General features: G+C 34.0%; 1 protein-coding gene across 2 annotated transcripts in view; it reads left to right on the top strand.

The window, feature by feature from the left end:
• The first annotated feature begins 457 nt into the window (after positions 1–457).
• nipbla (NIPBL cohesin loading factor a) overlaps positions 458–17,987 on the top strand; it is a 94,129-nt gene continuing 76,599 nt past the window's right edge. Inside the window, exons 1-5 of one of the 2 annotated variants that reach the window (XM_056457315.1) lie at positions 458–642; positions 2,543–2,692; positions 7,052–7,217; positions 10,853–10,989; positions 16,912–17,023. In XM_056457315.1, coding sequence (XP_056313290.1) covers positions 2,629–2,692; positions 7,052–7,217; positions 10,853–10,989; positions 16,912–17,023 — 479 coding nt within the window. In that variant the 5' untranslated portion in view covers positions 458–642; positions 2,543–2,628. Of the gene's footprint in view, positions 643–843; positions 1,318–2,542; positions 2,693–7,051; positions 7,218–10,852; positions 10,990–16,911; positions 17,024–17,987 lie in introns of those variants that run through there. The other variant, XM_056457316.1, reaches the window with a different exon arrangement.

The raw sequence follows: 17,987 nt of genomic DNA, 5'->3' as shown, positions 1-17,987 counted from the left end.
CTTAAATTTTAAAAACAATTAAGTTAACTTAATCGGTTAGTGTTGGGACAACATGAAGTAATTGTGTGGAAATCAGCATTTTACAGTGTGTGTTTATCAAATATATAGTGATTATTACATGTGTACTAATGTGGATTACAAAAACACACAATGAAAAGGAATACAATAGAAAACTAGTCTTGAATGAACTTTCGCAGCCGACGGAGGAACAGACTGGAAATCGTCAGCAGCACATCTGTTCAATCACGTTATTAATATTTGTATTTCCGGTCAACCTACAATTCCCTCTGACTAGCCACAAAGCATCAGTTGTGGGGCTTTTTGTTGGCAAACAAAGGCGCAACGCAAAAGTGTTTCCCGAGCATCCAGGCGACGAGCTAAGGCGCGGCCGAATTAAAAGTGTGCTCCATCCCGATACATGTTTTTAAAAGTGCGATGAGAGAAAGCCTGACCTCCCCCACCCCAGATAAAGATAGAGTTGGCTTGTTGTTAGCTGGCTCGGCTAAACAAACCCCGCTAGCCCGCGCTGATCTTTTTATAGCAGAGAGGGGGAGCCAGAGACTTACAGCAGACCGACTACCAGCCTCTCATCCCAACAACAGTCCCCTTATTTTTTCTTCTTTGAAGTTACCCCAAGCTAAGGTAAATATGAAAGCCTGTCATAAATTCTCCTAAGGCAGTCTTCGCGGTCTCTTACGACGTTTTCGACGCATTTACGTTTTGTTTTTTCTCGACGGAACGGAGACGAACGTCGCAACGGCTCGGCTAGTGGTTCTCCTCCGGCGCGCCCCCGTGGCGGGAAGCGCGTGACCCGGCGTCGCGCTCGTGCGTCGAGTCCGAGGCTTCAGGAGGCCTCGCGACACAAACACGGGCGACTGTTTTTGTGTGGAAACTCTGACGGATTGTTTTGTAATATCTAGCGTGTTTTGTAACAACACGAATACGTTTCGTTGCGTGATGTACAAAGTGGGGGAGGAATGGAGGAAAGCGAAAAGTGTTTTTATTGTTCGCGAGGGGAGATAGAAAGATGTGCGTAGCCGAACTAGCTTAGCTTAGCAGCGGCTATCGTTTGTTTTGACTAAACGACTAAAGTGCTCTCAGACTGTTATTTCTATCAAAACTCAATTTGTTATTTGAATAACCAAGAACACAAGCGGCTCAGGTTTCTGTACGATTTCGCCTATCATATCAGAGCAAGGCTAACTAGCGAGCCTCTGCAAGGAATCTATTAAGTATCGAGCTAACGCTTTGCTAACAGTCGAAATCATCTCTAAGCATCCCAGGTTAACTCTACGAACGGCTTGAACGTTTGTTATGGTAAATATTTATAATCTCTAGGGTTCGTAACTTAGCTATCTCCGTCATGTTTTGAGTCATTACGGTTGAATAAACGTCAGCGAAACGCTTTGAGGATGAATGGTTCCTCTCTCTGGTGATCGACTTGTCAACACTGTGTTTTTGGGCATTTTGTGTCACTCTGTTTGTAGAGATGTGATGCTTCATTCTGTTGTAGGACTTGCTACATCATTTAATATCATATTTACTAGCGATTTAGGGTATAATACTATTTATTGGGCATATAGATGCTATTAGAACTTTATCCGAACTGAAAGTCGTTTGGGTTGTTTGTTGACAGACATATACAGATATTATTGCGTTAGATGTAGAAATCATTCTTAAATGTGCAGTTTTAGTTTCAGATGACTTATTTTTAACATAAATTAATGCATTTTTTTAGTTTCACCGCCGGTTGTTGTCATAAAACCTGCGTGTAAGTGATCGGATTGGATTCATGAATATAAACAAGTGAAGTATTGGCATTTAAAGGGCCAGTACACAATAAATCCACCTTTTGCATCGCAATCTGCCCGTCTAACATCAGCATTGGACTGTTTACCTTCCGAATTCGGTTTCACATGCAAATTGTTCATGAATATTAATGATTCCTAAGTTGCCCGGATGCGGAAATGCGTGTGTTGGATAGCATAGCATCCCCACTTGATAACAAAAAGTCTGTTTACACTTTTAAATTAGCATTTGTCATTATTCACAAATGCACATGTCTTGATTTCTGAGTGCTTATGTGGAATAATGGTTTGGGTATGTGTAGCATATTTCATCATCGGAGTAGTGTTTTTTGCATCTCATCTTTTGTGCTTACAACGCGCTGTCCATCTCCCAGCTGTCATTGGTCCCCTGAGGGAGACAGGGTTGTGCTTGCATATCTAACAGAGAGGGGTGTGTCCACAGTTCATCCTCTGTCTGTCCAGTGGGTGTGTCCATCAGGCTGTCTGCACTATTGTAGATGCTATCTGTCTCTCATAATGCTCCTCTATGTGTCAGCTAGTGTACACAGAAATCAATACACCTGTTACAGACAGTGAGTCTGAGTGGATTCTTCCAGGAAGCGTAGTGTTGGCTTATAAATGACTGTATAATTTATGTTAATCTATTCAAGAAGAACTCAGTACAAACAAATGAAGCTTGTAAGATGAAATCCCATGTCACAATCTCATGCAAACACTTTTGTTTCTTTCTCTAGGATTGAGTGAGATGTGAGGGATGGTCAGCGAATAAATATCTCTGTGGATCTCTGTGCGCGTTAGACTTCTGTGCCCAGCCGTCAGTATGAATGGGGACATGCCACATGTGCCCATTACAACCCTTGCTGGGATCGCTGGTCTCACTGACTGTAAGTACATGCATCAGATTACTCGTGCTTCATTAGTCAGACTGCAGTATCCGCCCACTTTTTAAAACAAAATCCCATTCGTTTTTTTTTTTTCATGGCAGAAACCGTGCAAAACTTTAGTTGTTTGTTTTGAAGCGTAAAAACTACTGTTTACATTCTTTAATTTTTTATTGAACAATTTATAAACAATGCAAATTTAGATTTTTAGTATTTTAATTAATTAATTAATTTTATTTATTTATTTATTTGTGTGTTTTCTTGTTTGTTTATTTACTCTTCTGTCTTTTTCCCTCCATTTTTTTGGACTACATTGCAATGGTTAAAGTAACTAATTTCAACAAGTTTAAATGTGAGTTAATTGAGTTTTTTCAAGTAAGTTCAATTGAGTTTTTTTCATTTAGTTTTCATGGATCCTTTGAAGGAATCTTTACTTTTTTTGTTCTATTTTATTCCTAGTAAAACAGTATTATTTCTAAAATTAATAAAATAGCTATAATAATAATAACTATAACCACAATAATAATATTTGTGTTCTGAAATTATGTATTTAATCACACAGACATGCTCATCATCAGACTTTTTTCTCTAGGTCTTTTTACAGTTTAATGATCTGATTAGTGGGAATTTTGATTTATTCATCCATAATATTCTAAATACCATGTCAACATACCATATTATAATGTTAATTCAGTTTTTATGACTGTATACCACAATTCCAGCCATGCTTTCTGCATCATTGGGCCCTAGTTATTTCATCAAGAAATATAAATGTAAAACTATTCAATTAAAAACTTGACTTTTCAGTGACTAATCATTTTGCTTTTCAACATTCAAAACATGCATATGTTGAATACTTTTACTTCTGTACAAAAAATGACTACTTTGCTTTATTGCTTCTGTGTGACTCCTGATGAAGTCATGAATATATTGTGTACACCTGAGAGCTAATGATGCTTCAGTTTGGGTGTATTGTATAATTAAAAATAGTGTTGTATGATATATAGGTGGTCACATCGGTATCGGCCATAAAAAAAAAAAGTAATATTGGATGATTAATTATGGATTATTTCCACTTGTTGGTCCACTTCAGATGCTTGTTGGCCATGAGAGTTCTGACTGGTGGCTTCAACAGTTAGTTTATGCTAGAGAGAAAACTATATCAGAAATGTTTTTAAATGACTTGAGAATTGTAAATCATATAGAAAAAAATGAAGATTTAGATGTTTTCTGGAAGTGTATTATTATAATTTTTTTTACGTTTGCTACAGCTAATGTTTAAAAATAAAATAAGCTGCCCGCTCTGATTTTTTGCATCTTATTTTTGTGATCAGACTCAGAATTTCTTTCTTTTTTTAACCAAGATTTGCTATATTCAGCCTATATATTAGTTATCAACTTTCAAATACAATTACTGATTGGTTATCCATATCAAGAAAAATATCATTATCGGTTCATCCTTAATTACAAATCCATTTCTGTTGAGATATTGAATGTTGCATGGACAAACATTGTTGGCTTATTGCATGGAATATTGCAAGTCTATTAAGAACTTTTTCCATTTAACAGGGTGTTTGCTGTGTGTGTTAAAAGTCCTAAAATGTCTTAAATTTCAAAAACAACATTTTAGGCCGTAAAAGTCTTAAATTCACTAAAATATAGTGTTGTAGGTCTTAAATAATTTTAAACAGGTCTTAATTTTTCATTGTCTATGTAAACCTACTCAATTGGTACAACTAGCAATCCATCTAAAAATGTTTAACAAAAATCACATTTATATTATTATATTTAGCAGTTTAGTTCTCTTTAATAACGTTTGTTTATAAGTATATGTTTGAAAAAATATGTGTTTGAATTTTAATGGGGTAAGTAAAAATATTTTCCACTGGCCATTAGAAAAAACCTTTAGCGTTTTGCCCTATAAGTCTGAAATATCACACATAATAGTCTTAAAAGGTCTTTAAAAGTCTTAAATTTGACAAATTTAAATTTAGAGAAACATGCAGAAACCCTGTATAAGACTGTGGGCGCAACAGAATTAGAAGTCATGCAGATGGTTTTCTGTGGAAAAAAAGTGTGCAGTTAAAATGTTTTTTTTTCTCATTAGCTGTGATAAATCAGTTCATCTGTAGATACTGTGAAATGTGCTCATTTTCTTGAACTTTTATTCAATTATATTTTGTTTATCATATGGCAATTATCATGAATGAACTGTTTTAGCAATATGAAGTAAAAAAGTATTCTCAAAGTTTGTATATTGTTATAAAGTTTTAGATTACTTTAGATCTTTAAAAAGATTTTTGTTTTTGAGTTTCTCATGCTTTATGAAATTTATTTCTGAAATGGATTTTCTATTTAAAAATAATTTTAAAGGGATAGTTCACCCAAAAATGAAATTCTGGTATCATTCACTCACCCTATACTTGTTTCTAACATTTGAGTTTCTTTCTTCTGTTAACCACAAAAGGCGATATTTTGAAAAATGTTGGAAACCTGTAATTATTGATGTACATAATATTTGTTTTTCCTGATATGGAAGTCAATGGTTACAGGTTTTCGCTTTCTTAAAAAAACCTTTTGGGTTTAACAGAAGAAAAATTTATACAAGTTTGAAACCAATTGAGGGTGAGTAAATAGTGAGTAACTTCATTTTTGAGTGACCTATCACTTCATGTTTATAACTGTCATGCAAAGCTGTATCTTGTTTCAGTTTTTGTTGTTACACAATCCTTCAGAAAATCATTCTAATGCTTTAAATTAGGGCAGCAGAATATATCGTTTCAACTTCGATATCGCAATGTGTGCATTCGCAATAGTCATCGCAATATCGCAAGATATGCAATGTTGAGTCTGAACTACAGGAGACTAGGAGATACAGAAATGTATTTATTATTACTGTATTTACACAGAATTTAAATGATTTATTTAAAAAATGTTTTTTAACTTAGAATTTTCATCTTTTTTCTAGTCCAAATATCTACATTTCAAAGCGAAAACAAGATTTCTTCTTACCCCACTGGCTATTTAAAGGAAAAACTCTTAATTTTGATCTATTTCTTCTGAAGTTAAAAACAAAACAATATTTCTGATATTTGGCCTAGAAATGAAACAAAACAAAAAAGAAAAATATGAATGTTTTGCATTGTAATTATGCAATTTCTGTACCTGAATACTGTTAGACCCTTCAGAAAACTTATTGTGAATCTTGTGAAACTGTATTCATATTGCAATATTTATCGCAGAAAAAAAAACTTGGCAATATCAGATTTTTCCAACATCGTGCAGCCCTACTTTAAATGGAAAGAAAGGAAATAATAGATTTAAATTTCTTTTTTTCATTATAAATGTCTCGTCAATCAATATATTTTTTCTCAAAAATCAAACAAAAACACAATTTTTTAAGCATGAAATGATGCACAGTTTAATTTCTGCTTTAAGCAATTGAATCGCTTATTCTTGCACTCTATGATGCAGTTACATTATTTTCTGTGCACAGTGCAAATATATAGAAAGAAAAAAGATTTTCATTATATCTGTTGATGTATTGTTTTTATCATGAATGCTTTATTGAATTTCTTACACCAGAACTATCAGTTTTACATATCATTTTAAAAGGTCTTAATTTCTATGTCCAAGTAAAGCTACCCAATCAGCCCAACACCCAATTACCAATCCATCTCAAAACTTTTTTTTAAATATTAAGTTTATATTTATATTAAGTTATTTAGATTTTTTTATTGCAGCGAGAGACAAGTCATAACAGCAGTTAGACATTTTTACAGCAAATTCTCCATATTATATTCCCTAATCAGGTAAAAAAAACTACAGCAACACATCCCTTTACACGATCTTTTATTAATAGAATAGACCATAAGAAAAAATCTTTAGTGTTCAACCCTTTATAAGTCTCAAATGTCAATCTTAATGGTCTTTAAAGGGTCTTAAAATGTCTTCAATTTAATTTGAAGAAACCCGCAGAAACCCTGTAATAGTATTTTTCTAAGTATTTGTTTTGATGTCAAGCGTTGCAACATTGGAAGCAAACATTTGGGCAATGATGACAGATCAGTTCATTCATTAGGGATATGCATTTTGGTTATTTACAACAGATAATGCAGTTCAATATTTCTCTGATTTTTTTGGTAAATGAAACATGCATGTATTTGAAGTGGAACTCTTTTGCAGCAGCGTCGTCTGTTTTATCCTCAAGCTTAGCTGCTAAGTTGCATTCATGGGCTATAAAGTGGATGTGTGTGCATGTGTGCGTCTCTTGACTACACTTTAGGCGGCTGTTCCATTTCTACCCTGGGATTTCTTGTAATGAAGAAGCTTAGCCTTATTGTGCTGTGTTTGTGTGTACAGTGTTGAACCAGCTGCCCCTGCCCTCCCCTTTACCGGGCACCACCACTAAGAGCCTGCTGTACAATGGGCGAGTAGCTGAGGACGTGGGGCATCTGTTGGGCTGCAGGGACGAAACTCTGGTCTCTCAGCTCGCCAGCAGCCTCAGCCAGGTCTCCACGGAGCACATGTGAGTTTCTGCTTACATTTGCCTTTTTTCATACACCACACCTCTGCATGCTTGTGCTAGGGCTGCACAATATGTACAGTTGAAGTCAAAATGATTTGACTCTGAATTTGTTTTTCAAATATTTTCCAAAATGATGTTTAACAGAGCAAGGAATTTTTCAGTTTTTCCTATAATATTCGTTCTTCTGAGAGTCTTATTTGTTTTATTTCGGCTAGAATAAAAGCAATTTTTAATTCTTTCAAAACCATTTTAAGGTCAATATTATTAGCCCCCTTATGCAATAGTTTTTTATTGATAGTCTACAGAACAAACCACTGTTATACAATGACTTGCCTAATTACCAATGACTTGCCTAATAACTTTGACCTAATGGTCCGTTTCCACTGAGTGGTACGGTACGGTTCGGTACGCTTTTATGGCCGCTTCCGCTGTATGTACCGCACCACTTTTTCGGCACCCTTTTGAAAGGGTACAAAACACGTGAAAGGGTTACCAAAGGGCGGAGCTAGACGCGCAGCTGAACGCTGTTGGTTTACAGAGATACGTCATTCGCTTGTGCAACAAGCCAGAATGAAAACAAAGGACCCGCCATGTTTAAAATACACAGAGAGATCACAGCGTAATTATATATATATATAATAACGAGCCATGGTCGACCCGGGCTCAAACAAACCTTGTCGTCATCTTGATGAACAGCCACAAAGCAAGAAGAAGAGCAGATTTACCGTGTGCCCCTTAGTTTTTTACGAGCCAGTCTGAAGCGCGAGCAGTTTCGCTTTCTTGCTTGCGCGAGCCGCGCATCTATATCTGAAATAATAAACTTCTTGAGCTCATGATAATAACCTGCGCTTGATTATTGACGTGCTTTTGAAAACCTGATCCTGTCAGAAACTGACAAACGCGAGAGTGAAGCGGGATAAAGTGAAGGAGAAGCCGGAAAAAAAGGAGCATGTTATTATTTTAGCAAACGTGAACAAACTGCCATGTTTAACTATTATCATCACCTTTTGGACTAATATGAACCGGGAATGACGGAATCACTCTCTAACAGAGGCTACATGTGTTGCTGAAGATTACAGACACAGATGAGAGGTTTGCACTGACTGTGGGCTATATTTTGTGTTGTTTTTTTAACCTAAATAAGGACTAAATGTCTGCTGTGTGTAGTTCTTCTGTAATTAGTATCATATTGGAGACTGGAAGGGTCTGTATGTGTTCTCATATATGTTGCATTTATTTATTTAATAGTATTACAGACGTTAAGTAGGCTATTTCGCACTGCATGTATTTATCTGCAGTTATAATCAACTCATGTTCATAAAGTTAGTAATAAACATTTCTAAACAATTATTTATGTGTGTAAAGCATCTGTTTTGTGAGAAGAGCTTCTCTTATGAAATGTAAGTGACCCGTACAGCTTTACTGTAGACATTTCCTTGAGCGAAAATGACGTCAACTGAAACTTTCTGTTTTACACCACGGCCACCAAAAGGGTACCCTTGGTAATAATTCTACTGTATATTCAGCATTGATATTGTAATGTGCTTAATCTGCAATAGTCACAGATTAACTTTACAGGATCTGCAATGTCATGTTGGGATTAATATAAGATGATCTACTCATGGGTTTCATCAGTGTGAAGGATATTGATTTTGATCCAGTCAAATTAAAATAATGTTTTTTAGATGTTAGTATCAGTATGTTACTCTTGAGGATATCTATTAGCTAGTGTGCTACAAAACAGTGACCATTCACATTTACAAGATATAAACCTGATATAAACTTCTTAAGTAGTTTGTCGCTTCCGCCTCAACTTCAGTTTCTCATCAAATCTTCAGACAGATCAAATGCTTTTTAGTATCTGACATGCCCCGCCCCCTTCAAGACGCTTCACATTTGATGCTTTTGAGTTCAACTGCTCTCATTGGCAGAGATATGATTAAAAAAAACGCTATTGGCTGTTTTTTTTAAGGGGAGGAGCTACTCTATGTCCTGCCCTGTTTTCATTTTTAATTTTTTTTGAGATTACATCAAACTATGAATTAAAAAATGCACATTTCAAAGCACTTCATGAAACCTTTAAGGCCTGTAACTGTAAGATTTCAAGTGAATTAAAGCCATTTGGGTGCAAGAAATTACAAAGTTTGTCACTTTAGCAAAGATTATTTGTTTCTTTATACAGTGAAGACTATATGGTGTTATTTTATGTTTGATTATTGAGTTTCTGAACCTTAAATTAATAGTTACTAATTAATAATAATTATTTTGTCTTTTATTCTTTTGTTTTCATTTGTGCTTTAATCTCTTTTGTATATTTTATACAAAAACATGAAAAAAACAAAAACTGAGCCCAAACACCAGTAGTGTATAAAATATAAACCAATTTAAAATCACAAAAAGGAATGAAATAAACTTAAATACTTGAAAATACTTCACTTAAATGCACAGTTTGTAATAAAGGTTATGATATTGACATATATACTAATTTAACTGTTTATGCTCCTTTTATTTTATCTTATTCTGACTTTCTTCAAGTTATTTTTAAATGGACTATCATTATGACTTTGAAAAGTATATTCCAGTGGACAATAGTAATATATTATTAAAACACTTGACCGGCTCTAGGGAAGATCTACGAGTTTTTATGTTCACTTGCCAATATTAAATTTTTTTGTGAAATGAAGTGACTCAGCAGCTTTGGAGATTCATGAGAAGTACATGTGTTCATAAAGCGAGATGGCTGATGCTGAAAATGCCATTTTCATCATGTGTGCTTGAGTGTGTTTAATAACAAAAGCACACCACTCATTCACACAGAGACATGCAGATTTTATACTTCATTTGCATTTTTTGTATTGTAATTTGATTGATTGCACAACCATCTAGGCCTGTCATGATATCTATTTTTTTGTTGTACGATATATTGCACCAAAATATATTGTGATAAACAATATTATTGTCATTTTAAGGTCATTTTATGCCAATCATTATATAATGCCAGAATGACAATATAATATCATCGCAATGCAAGTACACTCTTCCAAAGAACACATCATCTTGTATTCCTAAGAATATTTCATTTAATTATAGTTATTTAACAATTTAATAATGAGGCATTGAATGAAAATGCATATCCTAAATGAATAAATGTTAACAAAAAAGTGCAAGGTAAAAAGTATCAGAGGCTGTGATATCTGCTACAAGATCTATTTTCAGTTGTCAGACACCCACATGAAAATATACTATAGTAACTCATAGTAAATACTATTGTGTTTTTGTTAGCTACACTGACACCTCCAATAGAGATGGAGATGTTGCACAATCAGCTAAAATGTTGCTAGAATTGGTTTGTATGTCTGGGCGATATTTATTGCATCATTAAAAAAGATTGAGGTCATGTCCATGTGTTGTGCGATTAAATCCATATATTGATTATTGTGACAGGCCTACAACCTCTTTTCATTCATTCATCTAAAATTTGCCAAATTTCATGACACTCTGAAAATTACTTTTTTTTTTTGGGTTGCATTTTGTAAATCTTTGAGCATTTTGTCCACATTAGAAAATACAGTCATTCAGTGCACTTTTTTTCAGTGGTGTTTGAGTGTGTAAAGTGCAGCATTTTTTTCCCCCAGAGAGCTGAAGGACAGCCTGGGCAGTGATGAGCTGGAGGGAGATGTACCAGTGCTGCTGCAGCTTTTGATGTCCAGAAACCCCAACATTTTCAGGAATAAGACTGCACCCAACACTCCTCAGTATTCAGCCCAAGCAGGTAAGAGTCATTACAAACATCTACTTACAGGCTATCTTTCTCTCCACAGCTCATAGTGATAATATACAATTGAAGTCAAAATGATTCGCCCTCTTGTGAATTTTTTTTCTTTTTCAAATATTTCCCAAATTATGTTTAACAGCAAGGAAATTTTTGTATAATTTTTAATGACTAATGATTATCCTAACTTGCCTAATTAACCTAGTTAAGTCTTTAAATGTCACTTTAAGTCGAATACTAGTATCTTGAAAAACATCTAGTCAAATATTATTTACTGTCATCATGGCAAAGATGAAATAAATCAGTTATTAGAGATGAGTTATTAAAACTAGTATGTTTAGAAATGTGTTGAAAAAATCTGTTTTCCGTTAAATAGAAATTTATTTTCAAATATTTGCCAAGTGCTGTTTAACAGAGCAAGAATTATATATTTCTTCTGGAGAAAGGCTTATTTCTTTTAGTTTGGTAGAAATGTATATCACGTATAGCTGTGCTGATTAAGTGAATCTGAAGTGAATCGCTGTACTTCATTACACTCATGCACTGTTTTAAAACATTTTAAACTTGTAAAACTCACTCTTGATCACGTTTGATGATGAACAGAACAGACCTTTTATTCCCGGTTGCTTTGCGCTCGTCCTCTCATGTTGATATGATTGTACACGTGACTACCGGAACATGTTAATGCGCGCAGCTGTCAATCAATATTGGTGGGCGGGGGGACCGCACTCCTACGTAAAGTTGCGATCAGTTTGAAAACCGCTCCAATTGGTCCACCGTTTTTATGTTGTTAAATTTGAAAAAAAAAAAGCACTGGGTGTGTTTATTTCACCCCAATATGACTGTCTATACCAGGGGTGGGCAAACTCGGTCCTAGAGGGCCGGTGTCCTGCATAGTTTAGCTTCAACTCTAATCAAACACACCTGAACATGCCAATCAGTGTCTCCAAGATCACTAATTATCTATAAGCAGGTGTGTTTAATCAGAGTTGGAGCTAAACTGTGCAGGACACCGGCCCTCCAGGACCGAGTTTGCCCACCCCTGGTCTATACACTACATCTACACTTATGTCTGTCCAAACAGCTTGTAAAGTAGATTTTTCACCGTAGGTGCCCTTTAAAGTGACAGCGCGCAATATTCCTGCTACTGTTTTTTTATCATTAATCAAACAACAAAAGGACAAAATCACTCACTGCTCTTGACTGAAGGACTTTTGTGGCTATAATTAAAGTTTTTTTCTTACAGTAAATATGCTTAAAGCTGTTTTTTCATATTTGTATTCTATTGCATTTATTTCCCTTTTCTTATTTACAGGGAGGAAAATAACTGTATACAGTCGAAGCCAGAATTATTAGCCCTCCTGAAATATTAGCGACTCTTCTCCCCCTATTTCTGTTTAATGGAAGGAAGATTTATTTTCAACCCATTTTTAAACAATAGTTTTATTAACTTTCTTATAATAACTCATTTATTTTATATTTCCTATGATGACAGTAAATAATCTTTTACAAGATATTTTTCAAGACACTAGTGTTCAGCTTAAAGTGACATTCAATTGCTTAATTAGTGTAATTAGGCAAGTCATTGTATAACGGCAGTTTCTTTTGCAGACAATCAAAACTATATATTGCTCAAGGGGGCTAATAATATTGAGCTATTAAAATACGTTTCAAAATATTTAAAACTGCTTTTATTCTAGCCGAAATAAAGCAAATAAGCCTTTCTCCAGAAGAAAAAATATTCCTCTGTTAAACATCATTTGGGAAATATTTATAAAAACAAATTCACAGGAGGGTGAATAATTTTGACTTCAACTGTAGATCGTTTTGAATAATCGTGATTACAATTATGATCAAAATAATTGTGATTATTATCGTGAGCCCTAGTGCTCGCATCCAATCAGATAAAAGGCAATATGGTGTTTACGACTTCACAGAGTAGGTAGCATTCATAGCATTTCTCGATTCTAAGACTGTGTTTGCACGCAATTGACAAATAGTCACAGGCTAATTAAATTTCAGTAACGATTCTGTCTACTGTCCCGAGCGTCTCTCACGCTGGTCCTTATTGTTGAGCCCTGTATATATATATTTTTTTATGTAAAAACTGCTAGGGTCAATATTATTAACCCCCTTAAGAAATATATTTTCTTTGATGAGCAACAGAACAAACCACTGTTGTCCAATAACTTGCCTATAGTTAAGTCTTCAAATTGCACTTTAAGCTGAATACTAGTATCTTGCAAAATAGCTGGTCAAATATTGTGTACTGTCATCATGTCAAAGACAAAAGAAATTTGTTTTTGAAATGATTTATTAAACTATTTTTCTTTTTAGTATGTTGGAAAAAAGTGCCTTCCATTAAACAGCAAAAATACACAGTAGGGCTGCACGATTCTGGCTAAAATAAGAGTCGCAATTATTTATTTATTTTTTTTGCTTAAAATAAAGATCACGATTCTCTCACGATTCTGTAGATGTAAAATAAAGCTTAATATGAGTCGGCAATTACTATTGTTTTTTCTCAAACATATGGTCAAACAACAATAATAAGATTATGTGTAGGTCTACTGGTTTCTATAAATTCTATTCTACTTATAATAATTCTGATGTTGAATTATGTTTGAGATAAAGGCTGCAATCTGTCATTGACAACATTATTAGACCATTTAATTCACTGGTAAAATCAACATTATGTAGGCTAAAGTAGTTATACTGACATTGTAAACATTTATTTCCATGCACAACTGTGTGTTCGCTATGAAAGAAAAAACAAATCAGATGCTTGTTGCAATCTTAACTCTAAAACACAATATGATCATTTAAATAGTGCATGCTTTCGGTTTCATTTTCACTGCTAATCGCTGTTCATACTCCGCGCGCAGCTGTCAAACGATCACTCTGTGCCACAAACTGAATATTATTTACAATTTTATTACCTGTTACTCACAGCATATGCAGGTTCTGTTCACTAAAGTAAACACCCACGCGTCTATCATTAAGTAAGTCACGCGCCCGCCCTCTCTGTGGTAACGGCTTACGGTCAGCAGCTCACGTCACGTGTGATTTCCCGGTCGCGAATACAGCATTATATGAAGACAAAAATGACATTTTTAGGTGAGTTATACCTTATAAATACAGTATGTGACTCATTCAACATCATTTGGAGGTGTCCATGTCGCTGAGCATTGTATGTGAAGCAATGAAAAGACTCGTGCAGCCGCCTTGGCTTCTCTCCTGAACTTGAAAATATGATTGGCAGAATCGTAGAAATGCTGGATTAAGATCGTCTAGGGCAGGGGTGGGCAAACTCGGTCCTGGAGGGCCGGTGTCCTGCACAGTTTAACTCCAACACTAATCAAACACACCTGAACAAGCTAATCAGTGTCTTTAAGATCGTTAGAAATCCATAAGCAGGTGTGTTTGATTAGAGTTGGAGCTAAACTGTGCAGGACACCGGCCCTCCAGGACTGAGTTTGCCCACCCCTGGTCTAGGGAGTCGAATCGAGATCGCAAACGCAATCTTTTTTCGAATAATTGTGCAGCTCTAAAACACAGGAGGGCTAATGATTTTACCTTCAGCTTTATGTCTGCTGAAAAAAGGTTTTTGTCCACCATCTTTTCCCCCTTTCTAGAACATGTTTATGATAAGGACTACAGAAAGAGCCAATGTTTTTGACCTTGTTAGACACAGTCAGAGCAACAAAGTAAAATATTTGACAGGAAAGGGGAGAAACGAAACCAAATTATTCCTTTATATATTTTGCTGCACAGATTTGTGTCCTAAAGCAATCCGTTTATAAAAGAAGGGAACTTTAATATAATGTGAAATACAAACAAGAACAACATGCATTACTTTTCCACGTGGTGAAGAAATTGAAGAAAAAATGCATGAATGATAAATAAATCAAGTAAATCGATCAGTAATATTGCCTTTACATAACATTTAGTCATTTAGCAGACGCCTTTGTCTAAGTGACTAACAATTGAGAAACGATTATGTAATACTTGATAACGTTTTACTTTACACTGACTGACTTACAATATTGGAACAATTGTCATTTTATTTAGCCCTTTAAATTGTGTCAGTTCATTGCAAATATTTAATTACAGACTTGTAATAAATCGACAATTTAAAGCAGGGGTCACCAAACTTGTTCCTGGAGGGCCGGTGTCCTGCAGATTTTAGCTCCAACCCTAATCAAACACACTTGAACGAGCTAATCAAGGTCTTACTAGGTATACTTGAAACACCCAGCCAGGTGTGTTGAGGCAAGTTGGAGCTAAACCCTGCAGGGACACCGGCCCTTCAGGACCGAGATTGGTGACCCCTGATTTAAAGTAAAGAATTATTAAATATTTCAATGTTCCAATATAGTATTTAATGACTGATTTACAATATTGGAACATTTACATAATATTAAATAACGCTTTACCTTCAATTGTATTTAATGACTGACTCACAATTTGGTAACATTTATGTAAGATTTGGTATCTTTAAATTGACAATTTATTGCAAGTTTAATGACTGACTTACATTATTAGAACATTTACGTCATATTTAATAACTCTTTACGCTAAATTGTTAATTTATTGCAAGTGAATCACAATGACTGACTCGCAATATTGGAACATTTATGAAATATTTAATAACTTTATTTTTGACAATTTATTAACATTTACATCATATTTAATAACTGTATGCTAAATTGTTCATTTATTGCAAGTGACTATAATGACTGACTCGCAATATTGGAACATTTATGTAATATTTAATAACCGTAAAATGACAATTTATTGCAAGTATTTAATGACTGACTTACAGTAATGGAACATTTATGTAATATTTAATAACTTTACTTTAAAATGACAATTTATTGCAAGTATTTAGAGACTGACTTACATTGTTAGAACATTTATGTAATATTTAATAACTCTTTAGATCAAATTGTCAATTTATTGCAAGTATTTAGAGACTGACTTGCATTGTTAGAACATTTACGTCATATTTAATAACTCTTGAGATCAAATTGTCAATTTATTGCAAGTATTTAATGACTGACTTACAATAATGGATCATTTATGTAATATTTAATAACTCTTTAGATCAAATTGTCAATTTATTGCAAGTATTTAATGACTGACTAACAATAATGGAACATTTATGTAATATTTAATAACTCTTTAGATCAAATTGTCAATTTATTGCAAGTATTTAATGACTGACTAACAATAATGGAACATTTATGTAATAATTAATAACTTTACTTTAAAATGACAATTTATTGCAAGTATTTAGAGACTGACTTACATTGTTAGAACATTTACGTCATATTTAATAACTCTTTAGATCAAATTGTCAATTTATTGCAAGTATTTAATGACTGACTAACAATAATGGAACATTTATGTAATAATTAATAACTTTACTTTAAAATGACAATTTATTGCAAGTATTTAGAGACTGACTTACATTGTTAGAACATTTACGTCATATTTAATAACTCTTGAGATCAAATTGTCAATTTATTGCAAGTATTTAATGACTGACTTACAATAATGGAACATTTATGGAATATTTAATAACTTTGCTTTAAATTGTCAATTTATTTTAAATATTTAATGATGGACTCATAATATTGTAACATTTAGGTCATATTTAATAACATTACTTTGTATCAATTTATTGCTAGTATTTAATGACTGGCAATATTGGAACATTTAGGTCGTATTTAATAACTCTTTAAATTGTCAGTTTATTGCAGGTGTTTAATGACGGAATCATTTCATTCCCTTGAGCGGGAAAGCTAATGTAATTGGAGCTTGTCCAGCCTTTAAATATTTAGATAACATCCCTCATGGTGTTGTATTGTTAGTTAGTTTCTGCTTTGTGTTTTTCACTTTCTTGTTTTTTTTTCACAGGTATAAGTCAGCAGTCAATGGCACCGCCGTATAAAATCACACATGGCTCCATGCAGGGAAGCCCAGCCTCTGCCAATTATCAGCAGGCCTCCATGTCCCACAGTCCCTCTGGGTGAGTCTGCTTCCTAATTCAGTATTCATGTGAAGGATAAACTTGAGCTTCTATTTGTGTTATGTCCTGTTGCTTTTCGTGGTAAGAAGCTAGCGAACAACTGCTGTGATTTTATAGCAAGCATATTTGAGTCTAGTGTTGTCCAAAGTATCGAGTTCAGTGCCAATCAGTACTGAATTTTTTTTTAAAACATTCATTTCCCACAAACATCTGAGGACTGTTTAACACGTTGTTAGATTGGTCAGATTCCAGATTCGTTCTTAGATTGGAGTTAACATGCTCAGCAAAAATGACTATGATGTTTTTAAAATTTCAGTACCAGTTGGTACCAAACCCGATACTTTTGACAACACTACTTGAATGATAACTTTACGTGTGAGTTTGCATATTTGATTTTGTATTAATCCACCAATGCGATTCTAAGGAAAAAATAAATATATAGTTAGCATTGCTTTCACATAGAATTATTATTGTTTTAGTAAAAATAATAAAGTTTGCTGTAATTTAATTCACATAAAAAAATATAATTTATATAAATATAATTTAATTATAAATACTATTAAATATAATGTAATTATTATTTTTTTTTTCACTTCAAAATGTGTGCTTTAAACGGCAGGTCACGTGGTATTTTAAAGTTGGAGTCCCATAAAACAGGTTTAAATGCATCTAGGTTTAGAAAACATTGTCAGTTTTTTCAGAATATGCACTTAATGTTAATTATTTTTCCAGTTATTTTAAAACGGGCTTTAGTCAATCAATTTTAATCAAGTCAGGGCTTTAGGACTATAAACTCCTGCCTTCATAAGCCAGCTTTACTTTGATTCGTCAGCCGGCCAAGTCTGTTTTGATTGGACTTTCTGCATTAATTTTGTTTTTGAAATGTCTGGTCTCAAAACAAAATGCCCATTTCAGATTGTTCATATGTCGTGGAAAGGCAGGGGTCATGCAAATTTATTGCTAT

Source organism: Danio aesculapii, chromosome 5 (assembly GCF_903798145.1).
Source record: "Danio aesculapii chromosome 5, fDanAes4.1, whole genome shotgun sequence".
Lineage (NCBI taxonomy): Eukaryota > Metazoa > Chordata > Actinopteri > Cypriniformes > Danionidae > Danio > Danio aesculapii.
This window is presented reverse-complemented; position numbering and strand designations above follow the sequence as displayed.